This window comes from Aquarana catesbeiana, linkage group LG09 (genome assembly GCF_042186555.1).
Source record: "Aquarana catesbeiana isolate 2022-GZ linkage group LG09, ASM4218655v1, whole genome shotgun sequence".
NCBI classification, from domain to species: Eukaryota; Metazoa; Chordata; class Amphibia; order Anura; family Ranidae; genus Aquarana; species Aquarana catesbeiana.
Window position 1 is genome coordinate 228693495 of NC_133332.1, and position 27200 is coordinate 228720694.

General features: G+C 43.8%; 2 protein-coding genes across 2 annotated transcripts in view; one reads left to right on the forward strand and one right to left on the reverse strand.

Moving 5' to 3' along the window:
• Positions 1-20508, reverse strand: part of ANAPC2 (anaphase promoting complex subunit 2) — a 34343-nt gene extending 13835 nt beyond the window's left edge. Inside the window, exons 1-5 of the mRNA XM_073599917.1 lie at positions 20320-20508; positions 13856-14472; positions 5892-6024; positions 4496-4670; positions 2796-2915 (exon numbers count right to left, since the gene is read on the reverse strand). Of these exons, the coding sequence (XP_073456018.1) occupies positions 2796-2915; positions 4496-4670; positions 5892-6024; positions 13856-14472; positions 20320-20493 (1219 nt within the window). The 5' untranslated portion in view covers positions 20494-20508. The remainder of the gene's footprint in view (positions 1-2795; positions 2916-4495; positions 4671-5891; positions 6025-13855; positions 14473-20319) is intronic.
• SSNA1 (SS nuclear autoantigen 1) lies at positions 20471-25859 on the forward strand. The gene is made up of 3 exons (XM_073599918.1): positions 20471-20729; positions 23456-23655; positions 25621-25859. The coding sequence occupies exons 1-3, from the start codon at positions 20678-20680 to the stop codon at positions 25714-25716; spliced, it is 348 nt and encodes a 115-aa protein (XP_073456019.1). The 5' UTR covers positions 20471-20677; the 3' UTR covers positions 25717-25859.
• The last annotated feature ends 1341 nt before the right edge of the window (positions 25860-27200 follow it).

The following is a 27200-nucleotide window of genomic DNA, read 5'->3' on the forward strand; positions in this document are numbered from 1 at the left end:
TCACCACGCAAGACTCCATTGCTGAAGCTCGTTTAAAGTTTGCTGCCGAAGGTTTAGAGAAGTCTGTGAAATACTGGGAGAACATATAGGAGATACTCGAAAAATTAGAATATCATGCAAAAGTTCATTTATTTCACTAATGCAACTTAAAAGGTAAAACTAATATATGAGATAGACTCATTACATGCAGAGCAAGATAGTTCAAGCCCTGATTTGTCATAATTCTGATGATTATGGCTTACAGCTCATGAAAACCCCAAATCCACAATCTCAGAAAATTAGAATATTGTGAAAAGGTGCAATATTCTAGGCTCACTCAGCTAATTAAGCCATAACACCTGCAAAGGGTTCCTGAGCCTTAAAATAGTCTCTCGGTCTGGTTCAGTAGGAATCACAATCATGGGAAAGACTGCTGACCTGACAGTTGTGCAGAACACTATCATTGACACCCTCCATAAAGGAGGGAAAGCCTCAAAAAGGTACAGTAATTGCAAAAGAAGTTGAATGTTCCCAAAGTGCTGTATCAAAGCACATTAATAGAAAGTTATGTGGAAGGTTAAAGTGTGGAAGAAAAAAGGTGCACAAGCAGCAGGGATGACCGCAGCCTGGAGAGGATTGTCAGGAAAAGGCCATTCAAAAGTGTTGGGGACTTTCACAAGGAGTGGACTGAGGCTGGAGTCAGTGCATCAAGAGCCACCACACACAGACGGATCCTGGACATGGGCTTCAAATGTCAAATTCCTCTTGTCAAGCCACTCCTGAACAACAAACAACGTCAGAAGCGCCTTACCTGGGCTAAAGAAAAACAGACCTGGTCTGCTGCTCAGTGGTCCAAAGTCATCATTTATGATGAGAGCAAATTTTGCATCTCGTTTGGAAACCAAGGACCCAGAGTATGGAGGAAAAATGGAGAGGCAAACACTGCAAGATGCTTAAAGTCCAGTGTGAAGTTTCTACAGTCTGTGTTGATTTGGGGAGCCATGTCATCTGCTGGTGTTGGTCCACTGTGTTTCATTAAGTCCAGGGTCAACGCAGCAGTCTACCAGGAGATTTTGGAGCACTTCATGCTTCCTTCCACAGATGAGCTCTATGGGGATGCTGACTTCATTTTCCAGCAGGACTTGGCACCTGCCCACACTGCCAAAAGCACCAAAACCTGGTTCAATTACCGTGGGATTACTGTGCCTGATTGGCCAGCAAACTCGCGTGACATGAACCCCATAGAGAATCTATGGGGCATTGCCAAGAGAAAGATGAGAAACATGAAACTGAACAATGCAGAAGAGCTGAAGGCTGCTATTGAAGAATCCTGGTCTTCCATAACACCTCAGCAGTGCCACAGGCTGATAGCTTCCATGCCACACTGCATTGAGGCAGTAATTGCTGCAAAAGGGGCCCAAACTAAGTACATATGCATGCTTATACTTTTCAGAGGTCCGATATTGTTCTATGTATAATATTGATTGCATGTAATATTCAAATTTTCTGAGATTGTGGAATTGGGGTTTTTCACCTTTTAAGTTGCATTGGTGAAATAAATGAACTTTTGCACGATATTCTTAATTTTCAGGAATCACATGTAGTCTGGTCAGATGAGACCAAAATTTAACTATTTGGATGCCATAATACACACCATGTTTGGAGGTCAAATGGCACTGCACATCACCCCAAAAAAAACATCCCCATACCAACAGTGAAGTTTGGAGGTGGGAAAATCATGCTGTGGGGCTGTTTTTAGCAAATGGTACTGGCAAACTTCATATCATTGAAGGAAGGATGAATGAAAAAATGTACCAAGACCTTGATAAAAATCTGCTGCCATCTACCAGGATGAAGATGAAACGAGGGTGGACATTTCAGCAAAACAATGATCTCAAACACAAGGAAACGCTCAATTGGTTTCAAAGAAAGAAAATAAAGTTGCTAGAATGGCCCAGCCAATCACCTGACTTGAATTCAATGAAAAATCTATGAAAAGAACTAAAGATGAGAGTTCATAGAAGAGACCCACGGAACCTTCAAGATTTGAAGACTGTTTGTGTGGAAGAATGGGCCAAAACTGCACCTGAGCAATGCATGTGACTAGTTTCTCCATACAGGATGCATCTTGAAGCTATCATTACCAAAGGATTTTGTACGACGTATAAAATAAATTTTAGTTAGCGTGTTCAATACTTTCCCTGTGTCAATCCATTTTATTACACATAACTTAATCTCTGAACGTATTTGTTTAGGTTTCTTTGTATGTATGGATTGCATGGGTTGTTACTGACATGTGGTGAAAGTGTCATGTCAACAGCACCTTTAGAAATACATTTACCTAGAAAAATGGTGATGTGTTCAATACTTATTTTACCCGCTGTACCTGGTCTGTGTAATGGTTTTGCAGAGTAGCCCAAATTCCCCTCTTGAGTCACCTGCCAGTGCTCCTGGCTCCTCTCTCCCGCTGAGTGTCCCCATAGCAAGCCACTTGCTATGCAGGCACTTGTGCGTGCTCGCTCTTGAGCCCTGTTCTGTCAGTCCATAAGAGACACAGAGCGGGGCTCAGCCCCAGCTCACTCATCACTGGCTCTGACAGCAATGTGAGCCAATGGCACCTGCTGCTGTATCTGAGCCAATGAGGAGCGAGAGAACGGAGACAGCCTCGGCTCCCGTGCACATTGCTGGATCGAGATCGGGTTCAGGTATGTATTTGGGGGGGGGGGGGGCGCTGCAGGGGAAGCTGTATGCAAAAGGTTTTTTATCTTACTGCATTCAAAACCGCTTTAACATCAAGATAGAAACAGAATTCTCACCGGGATGCAGCAACCTGGTCTCTAGAGCAGATTTCAGGCTTGAAAGTAGTTCCTGCCTCTGATTGGTCCGCTCCAGACAGTACTTTAAATCCTTGATGGCTGGTTTAGAGTCAGGAAAATCTGAATATAATAGAAAAAAAAAAAAAGTTAAGATAACCTGTCACAGGAGACATACAGTATATAGGCCACCCCTGTTACCCTCTCCCAAAATATAAAGTTTCTTTGATGTCCGGCTCACAGAGCTTGAAGTAAACTTATAAGCAGTCTGTTGCTTAAAAGATTAATTTTAAAAATTGCTCCCAATGGCCTATAGGCAGCTAGAAAAAAAATAATTAGACTGAATAGAATATATCAAAAAAAGTTATTTATTCCATACAGATATATGGTAAAAAAACAAAAAAAAAAAAAAAAAAAACACGAATTAAAAACTACATGAGCTCTGGTATGCATGGTATCCAAACATGAGAGGTCAATGTTACAAATGCAAATAGCAAAAAAGTTTTACACTAAATGCTATTGCTCAGAGAATAGCAATAACGCGTTTCGATCGTATATTGTTCTGATCTTCCTCAGGGAGATGAAGACATATTCAAACTGAAATATCGTGCATGACCAGAGTCAATTAAAAACATATTAGGCGGGGTAGTTTACAGGTGAAAATCTGTCCAAGGAGTATAGAACGGGCCCACACTATCCCATGGAAAGCCACACAGACTAAATGTGAGACAAAAGGGAAAGGGAGCACAGACGTACCCATAAGTGGCCTTAGATGGTAAATAACATTCAAATCACAGGTGACACCGATGGGAACTCGTTCAATATTATAAATTATATATATTATATCTCCACTTGATTGTACAAGTTCAAATCCAATGTAGTTTATTTCTACAGGTACTCCGTTTGCAGGGGCATATATATATATAATAACCAAGTTTAAAGAGTCAGGGATTCATGCGAAGAATACCTCACATATCCAAATGAATCATATTTTGGGCTAGCAGTATTCTCTTCACCCAGGTGGGTGGGTTTCCATTGATTACAGTTGCTTAAAATATTACCTTTGGCATACAACACTGACTTTACTAGAAATCTGCTTTCCGAGTCCCTTTGTTTTAGAAAGAGCATGCAGCCAGGTGAAGTTATATATGCAGTGAGGCCACCGGATCAGCATGCCAGCTAGGAAACCATTGTAGGAGGAAATTTCAGCCTATGGCTCTTTACTGAAAATCGTTTTTTTGCAGTACATTAGTGTGAAGGGAGTAACTTTGTGCCGGGGGCCTGTGAAACGAGAGGTTGGGAAACCCTTGTTTCAGCTCCCCATGCACCTCCTATGTCTAAGTTACCCTGTGTCTATCAGGGGCACAGGGTGACCGAGAACCCCACTCTGATCTGTACTAATTGGACTCACCGTACAACCACACTGGAATGGTGTGTGATAGAGATATATAGATATAGATATAGAGAGAGTATATTATATACATATATTATAGTTTGGGGTGTGGCTGTATACCATTGTGTCTGTCTGCCTTGTGCGTTTGCTATGAGGAGGGAGAAGGGCATTCCTTCAACAGCTCTCCCTGCTGATTGAACAGTCTACTCCACCCTGAATGCAAGGGGGGGGGGGGGGGGGCTGATTGGCCCAAGTGTTACCTGTGTACCTGTGTTTCAATAAACAGTTCATGTTCAAGCTGTGTACTTACCTCGGATAATGCAGAAGAGTTCATCAATGCGCATGCTAGCGTACAGGCGGTAGAAGAATCGCTGAACATGACAACGCCACCGTTTCAGGGTACTCATAGCTTTAAGTTTGGAGACTTGAGATGTCTCATCCTGAAGGAAGACCTTACTGAGCCAGCCAATCACCTTCTCTATCCACTGCCAAAACAGGTGGTTATAATTTACATCACCCTCCTAGGAGCTTGTACAAATACACAGTCAAGCTTCCTTACATACAGTGTCAGGTAACCAATGCCAAACCAATTCAGTATTTTAACTGGACTATGTATTCTAAAATAATTATAACATTAATTTAAAAAATTGTTAGGTTACGTTCATCAGGCAGATTAATAGGCGTGTGAATCAAGCAGCAAAATGTCTGGCAAACCATTCATTTACAGTTTAATGCCTATTGATAATTCACAGTTTCTACAAAGCCCTTTGCTAGGTACGTGTTCAGATTCATTCCTGTATACCAGTCATATTTGTAATCACTTGGTAACCAAGAAAAAAAAAAAATGTAATAAATTATATATATATACACACACACACACACACACACACACACACACACACATATACATACACCTTAATTTACAGCATTTCTTCACACCTGCCTAAAACTTTTGCGCAGTAATGTACATAAATATTTCTCATATTATTCCTTGACCTTCGTGCAGCAGATAAGCCTAAATTTCTGGGGTATGTGGTTACACAATTCCGCTGTTCTTCCACAGCGTGTTCAGTTTCAATAATGCACACACATGAAAAAGGATCCAATGGAAACTAAGTACTGTTTAAATGCGTGTGTATCTATCACAACCATACACCCTTGGTTTCCTGCCTAGTAGCGCTTAATTGCCATTCCCTTTATTCCACTAATGCTTATACTCTCCTTTCCTTCAATCACTCTATTTCATTCAACTGCTGGAGAGAATGGAAATATCAAGTATTTCTAGGTAAGTGCAAATACATCTCTCGTCTTCCCCTCACAAAGCAATACTGACTGAGCAGACAATAGCCAGTACCAAAAGCTGTTACATAGCGGAGGAAGAGAGTCCTTAAACCTGTGTAAGCTCCAACCAGGTCAATCCCAATTAGGGTCAGTGTTGATAGGCTTTTGTTTGCTTTAGAACGGCTTCTCTCCCCATACAAAACTATGGCATGCTAAAGCAGGTCAGCTGCACCTGCACTGAATTCTAAATGATCTCATAAGTGTCCCAAATTGATTGCTGCATTTTGATTCAAATCCTTTACCCACAGGGCTTTAGTTTTATGTTCCAGCAGGCAAACAGAAGCACTAGGATAAATGTGTTGCGGGGGCTTTGCCCTACAAGCATAAAGCACAGGCTCACTTTAGGTTGGGTATCTCAACATTACCTCTAAGAATTCAGTAAGAAAGGATCTCTCGTAGTCTCCACGGCATCTCTTCTCCATTCTCTGCTCGATCATCTTGTGCAGAATTGTGGTGACTGCATCTGAACAAACTCTCTCCAGCAGATTCAACCTGTGGCTACAGTTAGTGATGTCAAGTCAAAGGTACAATAAAAAAAACTCCCTTCAAAAACATAAAAAAATGTGCCCAGCTCTACAATACCTGTTACATAACTCCATTATAACTACAGAATGTATTTGATGGTGTTTGCATGCCTCACATGTAGTAGTGAATAATCGTATAAAAAAAAAAAATATATATATATATAAAACGCAAAATGCTCCAATTGCATATGATTGACTACTGCTACATACTTGTGTAGCCAACATCATAGGGAACCACTTGTGTCATCTGTTAAAGCGGAGGTGTAACCTTAATAAAAACTATTTGCAACCAGGAAGGTATTTTATTACAGAAGAGACATACTAGGTATCTTTTGCAATAAAAGGCATCCTTACCATCCTCTTCAGATTTTCTTTACACTGTACATAGGGGTTTATTTACTAAAGGCAAATCCACTTTGCACTACAAGTGCACTGCATGTCCAGTTGCTGTAGATCTGAGGGGGACATGCAAGGAAAATCAAAAACAGCATTTCTGCTTGTACATAATTGGATGATAAAATCAGAAGAGCTTCCCCTCAGATTTACAGCGGCTGCACTTCCAAGTGGACTTGTAGTGCAGAGTGGATTTGCCTTTAGTAAATCAACACCACAGTGTTGTATGTGGACAGCTTAGTACACCAATTCCACCATGTGCTGGGTTGCATTAACTTTTAGAGTTACGCCATCACACGCTGGTCAATCAGGGCAGCCAAATAGCAGCAGAAGCGGGGAGAGCTTGGCTCCAGCAAGGAAGCTAATTGATGTCGCAATACTGGAGCAGAGTTGGGTATTTGCAGACTGTAGTACATCTATGCCTTACTTGACCGTTTCCTGTGTATTTAAAAACGCTGCAAGTACAGAAAAACACTTGTTCATCTGCTAGAAATCTAGCAAGTTCAAAATATCCCAGTTGATAAGACAAAAGAGTGCCTCTGCTGCACTGAAATCCTAAGAAATGTCAGTCATGCCCAGGAAATTAGTAGTACACTAGAGTTTCTGGCAGGATCAACTGGCCTTCTCTGTACTGTAGAATTTTTTGAGGGATAAATCATGGGGAAATGTACAGGCATAGCAAAGCAAGGTCCATAAAGACATGGATGAGTGAGTTTGGGGAGGAGGAACTTCACTGGTCTGAACAGAGTCCTGACCTCAACCCAATAGAACACCTTTGGGAAGAATTTGAGTGGAGAATGAGAACCAAGCCTTCTCGTCCACATCCTACCTAACCTCACAAATGCACTTCTGAAAGAATGGTCAAACATTCCCGTAGACCTTCTCCTAAATCCCAGAAGAGTTGAAGCTGTTATAGCTGCAAAGGGTGGGTCAACTCAATATTGAACCCTACGGACTAAGACTGGGATGCCACTAAAGTTCATGTGCGTGTAAAGGCAGGTGTCCCAATACTTTTGGTAATATAGTGTATGTACATTCTCGGCCCAACAGGTTTCGTCCAAAGGGACATCATCGGAGGCCTCACAATAACGAATATAGAAGTGCACTATTTGATAAGCATGCACATTACTTATGTTGTTGGTGGGATTCACGTTGTGAAGATCATATTTACGATGGACTTTCTCTATACTTAAATTTGTCTGAGGTGTTCACAAATTATTCTGTGGATTGGAGAAAAAAAAAAAAAAAAAAAAACCACACAGGGTACTAAGGATTATCTTTTTATAATTATATATTGTGTGCATTACATTGTGAAACACACTTAGGATCCATATTATATATTTGGATTGTAACACTTGGTGGTTCATTTGGAACATGGGAATTTTTGCAGGTTTTTTGTGTATTACTTTGTGAAGCACTCACAGGATTTATATTACATTTTTTGACTAACACTTGGTGCTTCGTTTGGAAGAAAGGACTTTCACAATAAAGTTTTGAATGTAGCACTGGATTGGAACATATATGCTTTGATTGTGTCACTTCATGTAAAATATTACGTTTATGTGGTCACGCTGCACGTTTTCTCTGTTATTTCCTCATGCATAAGGCCAACAGGACTATAGTAGTCCTGTGATTAAAAGTGGTGATGAGCTGTGTAATCAGTGAAGAAAACCCTAGTTAGACTTACCGGTAACGGTATTTCTACGAGTCTTTCAGGACAGCACCTGGAGAGAGCGCAGCACCACCCACTTTTCCCAGGAAACACTGCAGTCAGTTTTTTCTTTAAAGCCTGGACACTTCCACCATGGCCTCAGTTGTTCATAGAGTACCGAGGGCAATTCCTGTGGTGAACATTTTTTAGTCATGCACCAGGAATTAAACCGCTTCCATGTCTTAAAATAAATACCCCTGGTAACCTTCTTTCGGATACTTAACAGGGTTGACAGCAGCTTATCTGAGAAGCCCCTTCTTTTTAGAAGCTGCTCCTCAGTAACCAACCCGTCAGCCTGAGCTGGTTGATATTTGGATGCTGAAGGGGTCCCTGGGATAATAGATCCTTTCGAAGTGGGAGAACCCAATGTGGTTCCACTGCCATCCTCTGTATGGTTGCAAACCAGGGCCTCTTGGGCCAAAAAGGAGCCACTAGGATCATCCTTGTGGACTCTCGTTGTAGCTTTTTCAACACCAAAGGGGTCATTTGAAAGGGGGGAAAGGCGTAGCACAAGTGGAAGTTCAATGGTTGTGCCAGCGCATCCAATCCTTTTGCCTGATCTTGCCTGTTTAGTGAGTAATAGGCCTTCACCTTTGAATTCTTGTGGGATGCGAACAGGACTGAGGAGTTCCCCATTTCTCTGTTAATTCCTGGAATACCTCCTTGTTCAGACTCCACTCTGCCTCTAGTATCCTTTCTCTGCTTAGAAAGTCTGCTACTAGATTCAGCTCTCCTTTTAGGTGTACAGCTGTTAGGGACTTTACGTTGTCTTCCGCCCAGGATAGCATCTGAACTGACAAGGCTAGCAAGACCTTGCTTCTCGTGCCCCGTCTTGTCACATATGCCACTGCTGTGGCATTGTCTGATAGCACCTGAACATGGTGACCCCGGACTATTTTCTCGAAAGCCCATAGTCCTAGGAGAATAGCCCTTAGCTCCCTCCAATTGGAGGATCTCCTGGCCTCCCTGTTTGTCCAATTCCCCTGAGCCATCTGTCCTTCCAGGTGGGCGCCCCAACCCCAGGAACTCGCATCTGTTGTTAATCTCCTCTCCTGTGGAAAACACCAGAGCAGGCCCTTGTCCAGATTGGAGTGACTCCTCCACCACCAAAGCTTCCTCTGAACTCGGGGGGATATTGTTAAAATTTTTTCTAGGGACTCTCCATAGGACCAATTTTTCAAAATTGTCTGTTGAAGTTCCCTTGCGTGCAAACGTGCCCACTGTACTGCCGGTATTGCTGCAGTAAGGAGCCCCAAAACAGACATCGCTGCCCTGATAGAAATTGGCAGGTTTGTCTGGGCCTTTTTTACCGCGTTCTGAAGTTTTACTATCTTCTCCTCTGGGAGGTAGATTTTCTCCTGTATGGAATCGATAGTGTAACCTAGAAAGGTTATTGCCTGTGATGGGATCATGTTTGATTTTTCCTTGTTTATTAACCACCCCAGGCTCTCCAAATGACTCCTTGTCCTTTGTAGATCCCTCTAATATGTGCCTTGTTTTGGCAAATATTAGCAGATCGTCTAGATATGGGACAATCGAGATTCCCTCTATTCTGAGAGGGGCTAAGGCCTCTGCCAGAATCTTTGTGAATATCCTCGGAGAGGATGACAGCCCGAAAGGGAGAGCTCTGAATTGCAGATGAATGACAGACCCCTCTATTCTGGTCGCAAATCTGAGGTGTTTTTGTGATGCTGGGGCTATAGGTACATGGAGATATGCATCTCTCAGGTCTATGGATACCATAAAACAGTTTAGGGTCAGGAGACCCTTTACCGAAAAGATCGTATCCATCTTGAATTTCTTGTACCTGACCGCTCTGTTGAGAATCTTCAGGTTCAGGATTAATCTGGACTTGCCTGAAGGCTTCTTCACCAGAAAGATGTACGAATAGCACCCCTGTTCCACTTCTTTGGGGGGAACATTTACTACCACCTTCTGCTGAATTAACTCCTGAAGAATTGCCGACATTGCTGTAAGCTTTTCTGGGTCTCTGGGAGCCTGAGTTATATAAAACCGAACTGGAGGGGGTTGGGCAAACTCTAGTCCGTAACCCTCCCTTATAGTTTTTAGGATAAACGGACTGTCTGTTATCCTCTGCCACTGTGGGAAGAAAGTCTGTAACCTTGCTCCCACAGACGGGGGACAGTCACTGGCTCTTTGTATTTGGGGTAGGGGGGCGAAAGAGTACCCCTGACTTGCCCCTGCCTCTCTGAGACCTCCAAGGTCTTTTATATCCTGTCTCCTTTGAGTCTAAGGTTTTCCGAAAAGGACAAAAATTCTTGTTGCCCTGAGGAACCACCTTTTTCTTAATGGGGAAGGCCTTCTTCTTGTCGGCCGTTCTCTCAAGAATGGCTTCAAGACCTGGGCCAAAAACCAAATCCCCTTCAAAGGGTAAACCACATAACTTGGTCTTAGAGGCTGTATCCCCGGTCCAAGTCTTGACCCAAAGAGCTCTGCGCGTTGAATTGATTAGAGCAGATGATCTGGCCGACATCCTAATTGATTCCGCCGAAGCATCTGCTATATATCCAACTGCTTTCATAAGCACTGGTAATGTCTCCAAAAGATCCTTAGGAGGTGTACCTGCCTCGATATGAGCTTTCAGTTGTTCTAACCAGTGCTCCAGATTTCTTGATGCCATAGCTGGTTTTAGATTTGCTAGGGTGGAATCCCAAGCTTTCTTCAGCAGGGAGTCAGCCCTCTTGTCCATGGGATCCCTGAGGATACCCATGTCCTCGAACGCAAGGTCAGTGTTTCTTGACACCAGAGAGAAGGCCGCATCCAATCTAGGCTTTTTGTTCCAGACCTGTGTGCTATCTTCCTCAAAGGGAAACCTGCGTTTGAGGGATCTAGAAAAGAAGGGGACCCTCTCTGGGTCCTTCCATTCTCTTTTAATTGTTTCTGAAAGAAACTTGTGCACCGGAAACATCCTGTGTTTCACTTCACCCATGCCTTGAAACATTTTGTCGTGTAACGACAGCAGGGCTTTGTCCTCTGTAATATTTAGAGTAGTGTGGATAGTTTTTAGCAGATCATCCACCTCCTCTAGAGACAATTTATATCGAGAAGAAGAAGATTCTTTCTCTTCCTCTGCTTCTTCCTCCAATTCCGTAGCCACGCTACGATTTTCCTCCTCCGAGTCACTGTCACCCCTATATGCAGAAACAGAAGACTGGGAATGAGGCACTGAGCTGCCTGCGGCTGGACGTTTGTCCAGGTAAGATTTAAATGACTCAAAAGTATCCGCCAAATCTTTCCTAAATGAGCTCAGTAAATCCTGCTGAACCACAAGTGCACTAGGAGTGATTTCCTCTAGAGGTCGACCGATATATCGGCCGGCCGATATATCGGCCGATATTTGGCTTTTTTTTACTTAATCGGCATCGGCCAATTGTGCTGATAAAAAAAAGCCGATTCAGCGGGACTTGCAAATGACTTCTGTAATAGAAGTCAATTGCAAGTTGTGTGAAGTTATCTTCTCTCCTCCTCTGGGCAGCCTGCCAAGTCTGATAAGAAGATACATTTGTAGATCTTTCAGGTTCTTTTATCAATAGACTGAACTCCGTGGAGAAGTTTTCAGTTTAACCATTTAAAGACTAAATCTTTTCTGACACTTGTTGCTTACAAGTAAAAATCCTGTATTTTCTGCTATAAAATCACTTGGAACCCCCAAACATTATATATATTTTTTTTAGCAGAGACCCTAGGGAATAAAATAGCGGTTGTTGCAATATTTTATGTCACACGGTATTTGCGCAGCGGTCTTTCAAACGCAATTTTTAAAAAAAAAATACACTAATGAAATTTAAAAAAAAGCAGTAAAGTTAGCCCATTTTTTTTCGTCCAAAAGTTTTGATTACCTGTTTTTGTGTATTTAATATTTAAGATATAGTTTTTTTTTTTTTTAATCTAAATTCTACATACAAGTGAACTGATTGGAGGTTTGTTTTGTTTAATAAATATTTAAATATAAAACATTTTCTGTATCACTTATTACTTAAGGCTGCTTTCACACTAGAGCGGGCATGCGTTGACGGTAAAACGCTGTTAATATTAGCGGCGCTTTACCGTCATTTTAGCGGCGCTATTCGGCTGCTAGCGGGGCACTTATAACCCAGCTAGCGGCTGAAGAAGGGGTTAAATGCGCCCCTGAAGCGCTGCTGCCGAAACGCTTTGTAGCGGTGCGCATTCATTTCAATGGGCGTGGAGTGGTGGAGGAGGGGTATACACCGCTCTAAAGATGCCGCTTGCAGGACTTTTTTTTAACATCCTGCCAGCGCATCGCCTTAGTGTGAAAGCACTCGGGCTTTCACACAGACTGCAGGGGAGCCGTTTTACAGGCACTATTTTTAGCCCAAAAGCGCCTAAAAAACGCCCCAGTGTGAAAGGGGTCTAACTGTTAGATTTTATGAGATGAAGGGAAAAAAAAAAAAAAATCGGCCTAATATATCGGCCCAAAAAAAATCGGCATCATATTTCGGCCATCGGCCAATGCGATTTCTAAATATCGGCTTTGGCATCGGCCAGAGAAAAACCCATATCGGTCGACCTCTAGTTTACTCCTTCACTAAGTCTGCAATACATCCTTTGCACAACACTTTTGCCCAAGACTATTTAAGCACATTTTCTTTTAACAGAAAAAGACGAATGTTTGGTCTTTTCTTTTGCCTTCTGAAATACACAAACAGAAAAAAACCTATCAACAAACCGCATGCTGAAAAAGACTGGAAGAGCTAACACTTTAACCACCCTCCTTCACTCAGCCAGTAAATCCCCCCACAGATTTACTTCACAATCTTAAAATACATTTACTTCCTGCTTCAATACACAGGAAGAATGCTGCAGGCTCTTTAAAAACTTTTACCAAAGAGGGAACTAAAACATGCCCCTAGAGTAAGTTACAGAGACACACTGTCCCCGCTTACCTGGGCCTGGCTGACTTGTGTGGCTCCTGCCACCACCGATTGTTCCTCCTCCATACTGACAGGATTTGCAATGGCGTTTGGTGCTTGCTTTTTAAAGTTTCCCAGTCCACTCGCCGCTGCGAGGGCCAGAAATGACGTCAACCGGAAGTGACCTGCCCTCCCCTCCTGCGTTCCAGCGGTCGGAACCGAAAGCCGCGTTGCGCCGCTAGAGGTCCCGCCCCCGGCCGTAGTGACACGCTCGCCACCGGAACCCGGAAGGCTGAGCTTTGGTGATGCAGAGGAGACGCCGTTCCTCCCAAGCTAGCCGCCGGTCTAAAGGAGCGGGGACCCCCAGCAGCCTGACCCTCGCCGGGTATGAAGAGGGGAGGACGCCGGAGCAACCCCTGCACGTGAAGGGAGGAAGCTGGGCTGGCCTGTAAAACAGAAAGAACACAAATACCGGTATGCCCCAAACTCTATCCACCTGGAGACAGCGCAGCACACCTCTGGTTCCCTGCAGCGTTTCCACCATGGCGGAGGAAACACTACAACTGAGGCCATGGTGGAAGTGTCCGGGCTTTAAAGAAAAAACTGACTGCAGTGTTTCCTGGGAAAAGTGGGTGGAGCTGCGCTCTCTCCAGGTGCTGTACTGAAAGACGAGGGGAGAAAATTTAGAGAAAATTTGATGAGTAACAACTTGGATCTCTAGGTATAATGTTTCAAAGTGTTTACTTTGCTTATATGGTTAACAAAGTACAATGAATGTTTTCAATGACATATTGGAATGGAGAACTTACAAGATGCTATTGAGCTGCTGAAACTGCTCCATGGCAGTGCTGCACCAGCACTGGTCCTTAGGGCTCTCACAACCAGCACAGTAAAAGTCCTCTACCACAGGGTCCTCAGAATCACTCTCCTGCTCGTTCATGCTGCTGTCACAGTCGCTGACACTATCATTCCCCCTTTTCTTCTGCCTCATGTAAATCTTAAACGTCCGACTATAAAACTGCTGAACCATGTTTTGGAAAGTCTTGGAGGTGGAAAAGAAGAGGATAGCTTTAAACATGGTGAACACTTTATCCCTCAAAATCTGGGAATCTGAGCCATGCAAGAAGCCCATGTCTGCCCACCTACCAAGGATCTCCAGGCTTTTTAGGTATGGTTCTAAACGGGACAAGAGGAGACGGAAGGTGTCCAGTAAGAGCAGTACGCATTCCTGCTCTTCAACAGCATTCTCCTGTTGGTTGATGCCATTCCAGAACTCTGGAGCAATGTTCCTCTGCAGATCCATCTGCAAGACTTCGATGAACCATTCTTCCACCACAGTATGCAGGCCACAGACACGGAGCACATCTAAAGCTATTTTCAGATCGCTTTCCCCTATGGACTCATCGATACCAGATCTTGGAGCAGCCTGTCACAACAACAAAGATTCGAAAACAAAATTATGAGAAGGACACAAGAGGCTAAAAACAGTTACAAGTGCTATTATCTGCCGACTCACTTCTCTCCTCACATTGCAGCGTCTAAGGGCTCATTCACATGAGCAGCTAGGCTTAGGTAAAAGCAGGGGGTTAAGTCGCAGTTTTACTGCCCCCTGGCCACCCACCTAAAAACAGCAATGCAGGGCTGTACCCATGCTGTGATGCTTTGCGGCCAAAATGAAGGCATGTCACATTTGGCAGGCAGTACTACTGCTAAAGCAATCCATTAAAGTGAGTGGGGCTGCACCCCAACTGCATGCAATGCACATGGTTGCAGTGGCTTAGCATTATGAGAGTCAAAACAGGTGGTGAGGTGGCAACAGAACACCTCCTCACTGCCTGTCAAATGCCCTCCTAAAAGCAATCCACTCTGGTGAGCACATGTGAACAAGCCCTTTGTGGGTAGTGTTCTTACATTTAGGCTGGGTTCACACCATTGCGATTTTTTTGCTTTTTCGCGCTATAAACAAATACCAACATTAATAAAAAATAAATAAAACAATATTTTTCACTTTCTGCTATAAAATATATTCAATTATTTTTTTTTTTAAATCTAATTTCTTAAGAAATTTAGGCCAATGTGCATTCTGCTACATATTTTTGGTAAAACAAATCCCGATAAGCGTATATTGATTGGTTTGCAGAAAAGTCATAGCTTCTACAAACTATGGGATATATACTGGATTGTTTATTTTTAATACTAGTAATGGCGACAATCAGCGACTTATAGACTGCAATTTTGCGGCAGACAATTTGACACTAATACAGTAATCAGTGCAAAAAATATGCACTGTCCGTGTACTGACACTGGCTGGGAAGGGGTTAAACATCTAGGGCGACCAAAGGGTTAAATGTGTGCCTAACCAGTGTTTTTGTGTACTGTGTGTGCTGTTTTTACTGCTGACATAACAGAGCTCTGTTTACATAGGCAGAGCTCTGTTCTGTGCCTCTCCTCGCCGATCAGCAGATGCCGGCGAACATCCACTGGCCGGCACCTGCTGACTGGCTTGTGATGTGTCTAATCACAGAACAACCGCGGCGCCCGCCCCCTACCCGGAAGCGCCAGATCATGTAATAGGTACGTGATCCGATGCAGGATAACCACTCTGCCGCCATATAACCAAGTTATGTGGTTAAAGTGAATTTATCCTTTAAAGCAGAACCTTACTCAAAAAGTAAAGCCCTGCTGCTTCACTCCCTGCAGGAAGACAGGGCTGGATCCCAAGGACTGGTAAGTACCCGATTTTGAAAAGTCATCAGTTACAGTATTTGCAGCTGCTGGGTTTAAAAAAAAAAAAGTTCATCTTTAAAGTGCAGGGCCCTTTCATTCAATTTCCATCTGTATAGAGTTTTTTTGTCCTCTACAATCCAACAACATACTGTCGTGAGTTAAATATGTAGGCTTCCGTTACCACCCTTAAACAATAGGTGAACTTTAAAACAAAGTGCGTTTATCCTTTTTTTTGCCCTCTACAGATGACATTTATCCAATGGGAGTGCCTGAGTATTACTCCCCAATGGGGTTGATTTATTAAAACTGGAAAGTCCAAATGCTGGTGCAGCCCTGCATAGAAACCAATCAGCTTCTAGGTTTTAGCCTAGGTTCACACTGCTGCGGGATTGAAATCGTGCGAGTTCAACTGAAGCGCGTTTTTTCCACATCCAATTCGCATGACAGGAGAGTGTGCCTCGCTCTCAATGGAGCCAGTTCACACATTTCCGTAGTGGCTGATGAGCGGATTGCACAGGGGTCCTGTGCGCCTTTGACTGTTTCAGGTCCGAATTCAGGCAAAAATTTGGGCCCGATTCATCCCAGAAATGGAGAACAGGGACGCACTGGACCCCTGATGTGAGCTGCATCTGATCTAAGCATGAACCCAGCCTAAGGGTCCTTTTACATGGCCATCCTGTGCTGAAACTGACCTGTCAGAGTCCCGCTCCCCTCTATAACCACCTATCCATTTTCATCTGATCCCATCCGCCAGACGGATGGAAAATAGGGTCTCCGTCTGCATTTCACTGACGGGTTCGAATCAGATAGCAGCGGGTGCCAGTGGACATGTCACCGCTGACATCCGTCGATTCATAGGTGTGAATGGAGGCTCCGATCAGGTCCACCTGAAAAACTGACCTGATTGGAAAGCCCGTGTGAAAGGGGCTAAAACCCAGGTTCACATTGAGGCTGGGTTTGAAATTGTGCAAGTTCAGCTGAACTCACACAATTGCAAACCAGCAATGCATTCCGACTTCTGGGGCGATTTGACAGACATCTGTGTGGGTTCATGCACAGATGGTTTATTCAAATCGCCCCCGAAGTTGCCAAAAGTAGTACAGGAACTAATTTTGGGAATCAGCGCCGCACCGATTTGGACGGTGCTATTGCCGGAAATAGCCGCCAATTTGGCATGTGATTTAACATGTCAAATCGATGGGCTTAAATACCAAAGCTTAATTGAACAAGCTGAAGTTAGCTGATTGGCTACCATGCACAGCTGCACCAGATTTTGCACTCTCAAGTTTTAGTAAACCACCCCCCAATAGAGGTCTATGGGGCTGAGCCACGAGATGTTTGAAGATGGTTCCACGGTCTATGGGGCAACCATTGAATTGGATTTCAGTGAACTCACATGAGATATGTAAAACTCTTTCCCGGAGTAAATGTGTTGTGAATTAAGCCTATGGTGCTGAGCTGGAGACATGTCAGAGAAGACTTCTGCTGGTTACCAAAGAACCTTGGCACTCATGCTTGCCGCAAGACAAGTCTGAGTATAAACTCATTCCATGACTCTCAGCTTAAAATGTACTTTTTTTAACCTCCCTGACGGTTTTCCCCGAGTGTGGCTCGGGGTTAAAATTCAGTCCCATTAGCGGTAACCCCGAGCCACACTTGGGATTACATTGCAGGATCCTGGTGCCGCGTTACTTACCTTGTCCCCAGGATCCTGCGATGTCCCCCGCAGTGTCCGTGGGCTCTGTCTCCTACAAAGTCTCTCCGTGCCAGGCTCCGTTCCCTGCAAGCGACGCACGGGGGCGGAGCCTGGCGGCAAATTCAAAAAAATTGTAAAAATCATAACACATACAGTACTGTAATCTTACAGATTACAGTACTGTATGAAATTATTTCACATCCCTTTTGTCCCCAGTGCTTTGTCCAGTGCCCTGCATGCAGTTTTATGTTATATATACTGTTCTTTCTGCCTGGAAACTGGAGATTGTCCATAGCAACCAAAAAGTGTCCCTTTACGTCAAAAGTGGCTTTCGACCAGCTAGAAAACAGCGTTAATAAATTAGAACACCTGCAGAATTGAGCGATAGTGATTTATGGAGAAATTAATTTTATTATTATATTATTTTTTTTAATTATTTATATTTATTTACTATATTATAATTTATGTTTTTGTGTTTCAAACTTTATCATACCTGGGATATCTACTAGACTCTTGTTTGGGCAGATTTAAGTGTGTTATTGTTAAGAATTACAGGCCAACAATATAAAACGCCAAATTTCCATGCAAAATAATTGTACCGCTTTCAGCACCTAAAATCCGAAATACCGCCAGGGAGGTTAATATGGTTGTAAAGGCTCAATACTTACCTGAGCCCCAACGTGATCCAGCGATGTGCCCAAGAGCAGCGGCTCTCCCAGGTCTCTTCCATCTCATTGGCTGACAGCAGCGTGAGCCATTGGCTCCCGCTCCTGTCAATCACAGCCAATGAGTACAGAGCAGAGGCAGGGCCAGGCCACACTCTGCGTCTGAATGGACACAGCAGTGGCTTGGGAGTGAACCTACTTGGGTGCCCCCTAGTAAGATGCTTGCTATGAGGGCACTCAGCAGGGGCCAGGAGCACCAGTGGGAGACCCAAGAAGAGGAGGATCAGGCCTGCTCTGTGCAAAACCACTGCACAGAGCAGGCAAGTATGACTTTTTTTTGTGATCTGCCTTCTGCACCCTTCCCGCCTCTCCTAAAAATGATCACTTTTATGTGAAAGAGAACCGGTGTTCTATCGAAAAATGCTCCCAATGGGTCTGCGCAAGCGCATTACAAAACATCAATCCAGCTGATATGTTGATCAGCTGGTGTGACGTCAACACATCGCATGCGCAGCTCAACGCTATGCAAACAGCGTTGGAACAAAGTTGTCAGATTTAGCCTCGCTGTTGTGGGGTGGGTGTTGCAACCCACCTTTAGACACAACCAAAACCCGCTGTTCAACCCACCAAAGCCGCCCTGCAACACTGACAAAACCCGCCCTTCAGCACACGGAGAACCCACCCCACAACAGTAAGGCACAATCTGACAAGTGCGTTCTCCCGCCGCTATATGCATAGCTCTGAATTGCGTCAAATACTGTCTCCCGTCGAAAAATGCCTCCGACGATCTGCACGTGTGGTGTGTTGCCCTCACGCCAGCTGATGAACATATTAGCTGGAGTGACGTTTTGTACTGCGCATGTTTAAACCCATCGGAGTCACTTCTTGATAGAACACCGGCCATTGTAAAAATGATACCGGGATTATGGCAGCTAGTTGCTGCCATAACAGTATTTAACGTCTGTCAAATATTTTAGACATGGACAGTAAAGCGAGGCAGTGACCCCAAGGGCCGGTACACACTGGAACATGCGCAGTTTTGTGCATTCCAGGTTTGACAGATTATATATGTGAATGGGCTGCCAAACGTACCAAAATGCAAAAGTAGTAGTGCAAGCACCATGTCTTGAGATGACGTGGCCACAAACGCACTGCATTTGTGAGATGTGTGTGGTGTGTCATTAAAGCAGAGGTCCGGCCGTTTAAAAAAAAAGTAACACTGTAGCTGCTGACTTTTAATAGGGACACTTACCTGTCCAGCGAGCCCGTGATGTCGCCCCCCGAGGCCGATCCGTCTATCGGATCAGGTGCCGGAGCCACCATCCTAACTAAGGGAAACAGGCAGTGGAGCGTTGCGGCTTCACTGCCCGTTTCCTACTGCGCATGTGCGAGGCGCTTTGTTAACGGCCCTGTTGTTTTCTGGGACAGACACACATGTCCCAGAATACAACAGGGCAGCTCACCGAAGAGGAGGAAGTGACAGAACAGCGCCGCGGAATAGGAAAAGGCAGATTAGGAAGACTGCCTAGCAACAGGAGTTTCTGGTAAGTAAAAAAAAATTTTTTTTCTCAATTTTTTTAAATATATTTCTTGCAGAATTTTAATGTCATTTTTTATTTTAGGGTGAACCTCCGCTTTAACAATGAATGTCACCCACATATGTCTCACAAGGGCAGCCTATGCGGAGAATGCACACAGAACTCACCTTTCTCACACCACGTCCCAGCCCTTAGGGCTTATTTACACCTCAACTGCTCACCGCGCGCTTCTGCATGTGTGTTTGCACGCATTTTCAGCAGTTTTTGGGACAGCTTTTTTTATTTATTTTTTTATTGCATTTGCACACATGCATGACAATTTGCTTTCCAGTGCAGAAAAATGCAGAATGCTGCATATTTTTATTTTATTTATGCACACATGAAAGCGCTGCAATGGTGTAGACTGGGCTCACTGGAATACATTCATATCTGTACTGGAGTTTTGCTGCGTTTAAAACTGCACCTGACTGCATGTTGTGTAAACAAGCCCCAACTCCTCCCTCACCGTGTCCCAGCATTTACTCTTTGCACTGTAGAACTACACGTCCCAGCAGGCCCTGTCAGTTCCCACCCAGCCTTTATTCTACTACATTTAAACCCTGCCATGCCCACAATGGTCCCTGCACAGCTGTAAGGAGCACACTGACCAGCCCCAGGGCGGAGGCGGGCACCAGGCCCAGGCTCAGGGTGTTCCAGGCAGCGGACAGCTTCTCCGGGCTGCAGCGCGCCATCGCTCCTCTCCGGGGCGGGCCGGTCGCACAGCCGCGCGTCGCCTCGGTCCGCGGCTGATGACGTTGCAGAGCCGGGCTCCCCGTCCCCATGGCAGCCAGGTACGCCGGCCACCCGCGCGCCGCAGACATCTTTCCGGCCACGTGTTAGCCAGTGCTGGGCTCTTATAGGCTGCTGACCGGGAGGTGAAAGTAGAAATAGGTGACGTCACTATAAAAAGTAGAGCCGTAAGCACGCCAAGAACAGTTCGGTGAGCGCTTCGGAGTTGGGGGAAAGATGAGCCAGCAGGGGGCGGCGCTACAGACCTATAACAACGAGCTAGTGAAATGTAAGGACCACTATTGTACCAGGAACCCCTCAAACCCTTTTCTGTGACTCCCTCTGTCCTCATCTGACTTCCCCACCCCCTCTCATTGACTGACACCCTTCTTCTTCTGTAGTCCAGACTTCCTAGAGCAATTTCTGCCCCTCAAGACCCCAATGATCTTTGTAGCTATCTATAAGGGGGGGGGGGGGGAGGGGATTCTCAATGTCCACAAGGAGTATTCTTCCCACTTATGTCCCATATGCTGTACATACAGTGATTATCAGCAGGGATCCCTGAGAACAAAGTTACTTCAAGGGTTCCTTCATGTTAAAAAGTTTTGATGCTGATCTATAATATAGATCACTAAATGGCGGACTGCACACCCTCTCCCCCCCCAGCTGTCATCCTCACAACAGAGCCCATGGAAGGTGGGAGATTCCCAAGTTAGCTTTTTAACCACTTGCCGACCACCAATTTACGCTGGTAGAATGGCACGGGCAGACTAAAGGGCAGACCTGTACGTCCCTTTGAATTTGCCACCTCGCAGGAGCGTGCGTGCCAGCGAGTCCCACAAACTCGATGTTCGATTGCGGGGAGGGGAGGCAGAACGGGGAGATGCCTATGTAAACAAGGCATTTCTCTGTTCTGCCTAGCAACGTGACAGAGATCTACTGTTCCCTGTCATCGGGAGCAGTGACCTCTGTCATGTTGTAGTGAGCCCATCCCCCCCTACAGTTGGAACACATCCAGGGAGCACACTTAACCCCTTGATCGCCCCCTGGTGTTTAACCCCTTTCCTGCCAGTGTCATTTATACAGTAATCAGTGGCTATTTGTAGCTCTGATCCCTGTATAAATGTTATTGGTCCCAAAATAGTGTCAAAAGTGTCCGATCTGTCCGCTATAATGTCGCAGATCGCCGCCATTACTAGTAAAAAATAAATAAATAAATAAATAAAAATGCCATAAATCTATCCCCTATTTTGTAGACGCTATAACTTTTGCTCAAACCAATCAATGTACACTTATTGCAATATTTTTTAAATTTTTTTACCAAAAATATGTAGAAGAATACATATCGCCCTAAACTGTGGAAGAAATGTTTTTTTATATATATTTTTAGGGGGATATTTATTATAGCAAAAAGTAAAAAATATTGCGTTTTTATCAAAATTGTTTGTCTTTTTTTGTTTGTTTATAGCAAAAAAAAAAAAATAAAAACTGCAGAGGTGATCAAATACCACCAAAAGAAAGCCTTTTTGGGGGAAAAAAAAGGATGTCAATTTTGTTTGGGTACATTGTCGCACGACCACGCAATTGTCAGCTAAAGCGACGCAGTGCTGAATCGCAAAAAATGCTCAAAGTATAACATTTATTTTTTTTTTTGTTATTTTTAGAATCGCTTTACTTAATTAACTTCAGGCTGACCCCTTTTGCAGGTATAGCTACGGAAAACATTAAAAATAAGTGTCTATACTGTTTAAAATCCAGTAATACACTTACCCTTACAATAGTCTTCCCCTGCTCTGCACTTGCTCAGTTGACCTCCGTTTTTAGATACTGCAGAGTTTGTAGAGGCCGATCTGCTGACAGCCTTAAAGTGAAATTAAACCCTCCTATCCTTTAGAGCCAAGGAAGCTGCAACTACCATGGTTCTGCACATGTGATCAGTTATAACAGCAGTCATTTGATGGTTTGACAGTTTGGTTGACCACACAAGCAAACGTGACAGCAATTACAGGAATGTAACTGTTTTTTTGAAACTGTTAAATCGATAGATTTATTTCCGCTTTATAATTTACTGCTGTTCAGGGGCTCTGTGCTTCAGCAAAGTGGCAGCCTCCAGCAAGAAGAAACAGGAGCAGTGCTGGTGGCAATTTATAGCACACTAATTTTGGTAGCAAAATTATTAATGTGACATGTGTGTTCCTTGCTAAAGCACATTATTTTTTATCAAGTTGTTATGGGTAAATTTCCACTTTAGCTTGGGCAGCTCCCACCCTCCATCCAGACGTGCTGTGCTTTCTGTGTATCTGTGTAAGGCCGCATTCACACCAGTGAATCGGCCTGACAGTGTTTACACAAATGAACCCTATTGGGATGTCCTGGCAATTAGCTGCGGGAAGCAGCACCTTTGAAAACAACTAGAGGCTGTTAGCTCCCGCAGATAATTACAGCCACTCTTATATGATCACTGCATGATTTTGGATATAGTCCCTGAGTAAATGGTTATCCCAATCGCCACCCCTGTGTGACTTGCTGAAATGTGTACTCACCCTAGTTGAGCAATAATTAGGGCTAATAGTTGAAACGCGTAAGTCACTGTGTTTCTTGTACACCTGAAATACAAATTTTAGTATCCACAAGAACAAGTTACCAGCTTTTATCTCCTTTCCTAATGTGTTTGGGTGTTAGGAAGGCTTCACAAGCCAGTCTGCTTGCCTTCTTGGATGTTTTGTTTCCTTATGACCATAGTTGAGCTATTTTGGATATACACTTTACACATCACCTATCCAAGAGGTCTCAACACTGCCGTCTCGCTTTTGTATTTTCTCAAGTCCAGTTGGGTGCCGATGGGCTCTATCAAAGCAGATTGTTATTAATATTCTTTTTCCAGTTTGTACAAGGAACAAAATGGCTTCCCAGAAACCTTTTTATCAAGTGTCTTCCGTATTTACTTCTATGGGGGTTTTGTTTTTTTATATGAGTTAAATTGCTCTACTTACAACTTCTACTGTCTGATTTCAGGTATAGAAGATCTGTGCAGCAAAAGGGATGAGCTGAACCGTCAGGTCCAGCAGGAGGAAGAGGAGAAGAATAAGCTTCAAAATGATATCCGCATCCTCACAGAAAAACTGTCCAGAGTGAACGAGAGCTTGGCAAAGAAAATGGCGTCCAGGACGGAGTTTGACAAAACTATTGCTGAGACCCAGGCTGCATATATGAAGGTAGAGTATATAGGAGTGACTGTTTTGGATATTGTGATAACAAATAGTTTTTTTACAGTAGACCGATTCAGAGTCTTGGACTATGAGTTATGCAGCTTCCTTGAAGTGATTAGACCCTGGTACACACCGCTGTAAGGACCACCCCAACAAGACCCTTCCCATGCTAAGCAAGCCAGTGTCCTTAGATGGATGTCTTCTTCTCTAATCTCAGAGAAGCAAACTTTTTTCATTAATTTTTTTTTTGTTTCAAGATTCTTCCAGCAAGTTACTAGTTACTACATAGCCACTGTTGCTTTCACCCTTAATAAACTGAACAATCCAATGACTTGCCTCATATAAAGTCCCATTTCCTCTCTCTTTTTGTTGTTGTATACATATTACGGATGGAGGCTTGTCATTGCTAGAATCATGGTGTGATAGGTCGCATCTATTATATTGCCATACTATCTGTATGGCTAAAAATCGCATCGCACATCAATCGCAGGTGATTTGCAGTGCAGTGCGAATCACATTCTATGTCAGACATCGCACCAGTGGGACCCGGCCCTTAGACCCTAGCTGATGGGTCCAAGAGCATGGCTCAGGATCCTGCATCTTTTGACAGATTTGTCTGTCCTCCCACAGCCCATGACCTTGATCTACTGTGTTGATGAATTGGTATGTAATGAGCAAATTTTAGGGTTTGATGGCTCTGCATTTATATATTATTGATGGGTACGTTTCTACATATGGATATTTTATTCTGTGGTTTTGTGGCGAATAAGTTGAGAGTGCTGCACAATGTTATGTTTTGTTTATAACGAGTTCACACCAGATGCAGTCCAATGCTTTTATTTATTCATTTTCTCCTGCATCAAAAACACCTGGACAGTAGATTAAATAGGTTCCAACAGCCTAGTTCACACCAGTGCGGTCAGTTCCAGTGCAGAAAAAAAAGTAGATGCTGCATTTTTTCTGAACCGTACTAGAACGCAGCATAATGCATCAAAAACATATTGCAGCAAACAAAAAAAAAAAAACCCAGGAAACTTTGGGGAAAAGTGAGAGCTAAAATGCATTTAAAAAAAGTTGCAAAGCACATCAAAAGCATGCATGCAGAAACGCAACTGTAATGCACCTGGACTGCGTTTCTGTGGTGTGCACCAACCCTTAAAGTGTTGCTAAACCCAGTAATATGAAAATAGTTCCCACAGCTTATAAATCTTCTTTTTACTTTAAATTACTGCCACTATATACCCTTTTGGCTGATCTGTATACCATGGACACGTGATAAACTGCAGGGTCTGGCCGAGTGCTGAGTGTTCAGGTAGGAGGAGGTTTCCACTACAGCCCGTGTCGTCATGCTGTTATGGGAGGCAGATCATCCATTAATCAAGATGTGACATCCCACCCACTGTGTTCTTTTTTTAGTTACTGGGCATGGAGAAGGGAGGGTGGCACTGGGCTGTCATTTAGGATCTGTATACACACCCACATATGGTGTGTCATACTATGTGACCTGAAAAGCTCAGCTCAACAAGGAAATTTTCTCTCCAGCAATAGAGACCAAACTGAGCATGTGCAGCAGTACTACCCTCACTGTGTCTTATAAGGCCTTGCCAAGAGAGGCCCTGCAGAAGGGGGGGGGGGAGATCTGTGCTTACAGGATCAAACAGCATTTTTACACAATGCATAGAATTAACCCCTTAAGTTCCACAGTGAGTAGTACAAGAATGCTATTCTGCATATACAGAAAGATTTTACTGTTGTGGGTTTAGTAACACTTTAATGTGTGACTCTCATTCTGTGCTGGTGAACTCTGAGTAAGGAAGCAGAACTGAAACGTAGCTGTACAGGAATATTTGTATTACACTATCAACGGGTTCACTGACTTTGCATGTATCCTTTTTAAGCTGCTTTGTTAATTTCATCTAGTAGATAGCACTTTTTTTTTTTCACACAAATTCATGGACCTATTTATTTCAGATCCTGGAGAGCTCACAGACTTTACTGAATGTACTGAAGAGAGAGGCCGGTAACCTGGGCAAAGCCACGGAAGTACAAGGAAGCTCAAACACATAACCACCAGTGCTAGTTTTTATATTGCATTTTGGATCAACTATTGAAACTTTTATATATTGGTCTGGGTTAATGATATAGTACATTTTGAGTGTATTTTTATATTTATAGCTGAAATCAAGGCTAAATAAATATTGTTTAACATACTAGAGCTGTGTTCTTTTAGTACGCCCCCCCCCCTGTATTTCTTCCAGATCTGTGTAGTCCGAAATAAAAAGAAGAAAACTTCTGTTTCAACTCTTTTTTTTTTTTTTTTAATTGTTTTTAATAAAGACAACACTTAACAAAGAGTATCAGTTTCAAAAAGAAAGTTCCAAAACTCATCTTATAAAAAAATACAATCATATACATTACATATTTACATAACATAACACATTACCTTTAACACTTAACATTATACATTTAACATTCCTATCATTCCTACCTAAGGCCCCTTTCTCATGAGGCGGACTCAGTTTCCACGGAGCCCGCCTCGGTCCGCCTGCTCAGCGGGAGATCAGTCCGTTGATCTCCGCTGAGCCAGCAGATGACAGGTCCCTCTCTGCTCACTGAGCGGGGAGGGGCTTGTCAGGCGCCGCTGCCGCCTATGGAGGGATCGAATGAAAACGGACAGCCTGTCTGTTTTCATTAGATCTCACCCGATCCGCCAGCGACAGACCTGGACATAGGGCCATCCGTCTGCTTTTAGCGGATCGGACCGGGTCGGATGTCAGCAGACATGTCTCCGTTGACATCCGATGTTCCATAGACTAACATGGAGCGCCTGTTCAGGTCCGCCGTCAAAACTGACAGGCGGACCTAAACGGTCCGATCGTGTGAAAGGGGCCTAAAAACAAAATTAGATACAGAAGCAAAACAGTAGGGGGGGGGGGGGCAGAGGAGGGGCGATGGGAAATTTAAGAGAGAAATAAATAAATAAAGGAACCCACCCATAAAATTCCCAATCCTATTATCTCAGTGCTTCTATTATAAATGTTTGAATTGATCATTTTATAAGGGGTGGTACAATCGAGAATTTGCCTTTCGCCTACTTCACCCTGTCCACCCTATTGCCGTTTTATTCCTCTTTATGCCCCGTACACACGGTCGGATTTTAAGACGGAAAATGTGTGATAGGACCTTGTTGTCGGAAATTCCGACCGTGTGTGGGCTCCATCACACATTTTCCATCGGATTTTCCGACACAAAGTTTGAGAGCAGGCTATAAAATTTTCCGACAACACAATCCGTTGTCGGAAATTCCGATCGTGTGTACACAAATCCGACGCACAAAGTGCCACGCATGCTCAGAATAAATAAAGAGATGAAAGCTATTGGCTACTGCCCTGTTTATAGTCCTGACGTACGTGTTTTACGTCACCGCGTTCAGAATGATCGGATTTTCCGACAACTTTGTGTGACCGTGTGTATGCAAGACAAGTTTGAGCCAACATCCGTCAGAAAAAATCCTAGGATTTTGCTGTCGGAATGTCCGACCGTGTGTACGG

Coding starts and splice junctions, on each gene's coding strand:
- SSNA1 (XM_073599918.1), top strand. CDS start 20,678: ATGAGCCAGCAGGGGGCGGCGCTACAGACCTATAACAACGAGCTAGTG. Junction 20,730..23,455: donor TAACAACGAGCTAGTGAAAT/GTAAGGACCACT, acceptor GTCTGATTTCAG/GTATAGAAGATCTGTGCAGC. Junction 23,656..25,620: donor CCCAGGCTGCATATATGAAG/GTAGAGTATATA, acceptor TATTTATTTCAG/ATCCTGGAGAGCTCACAGAC.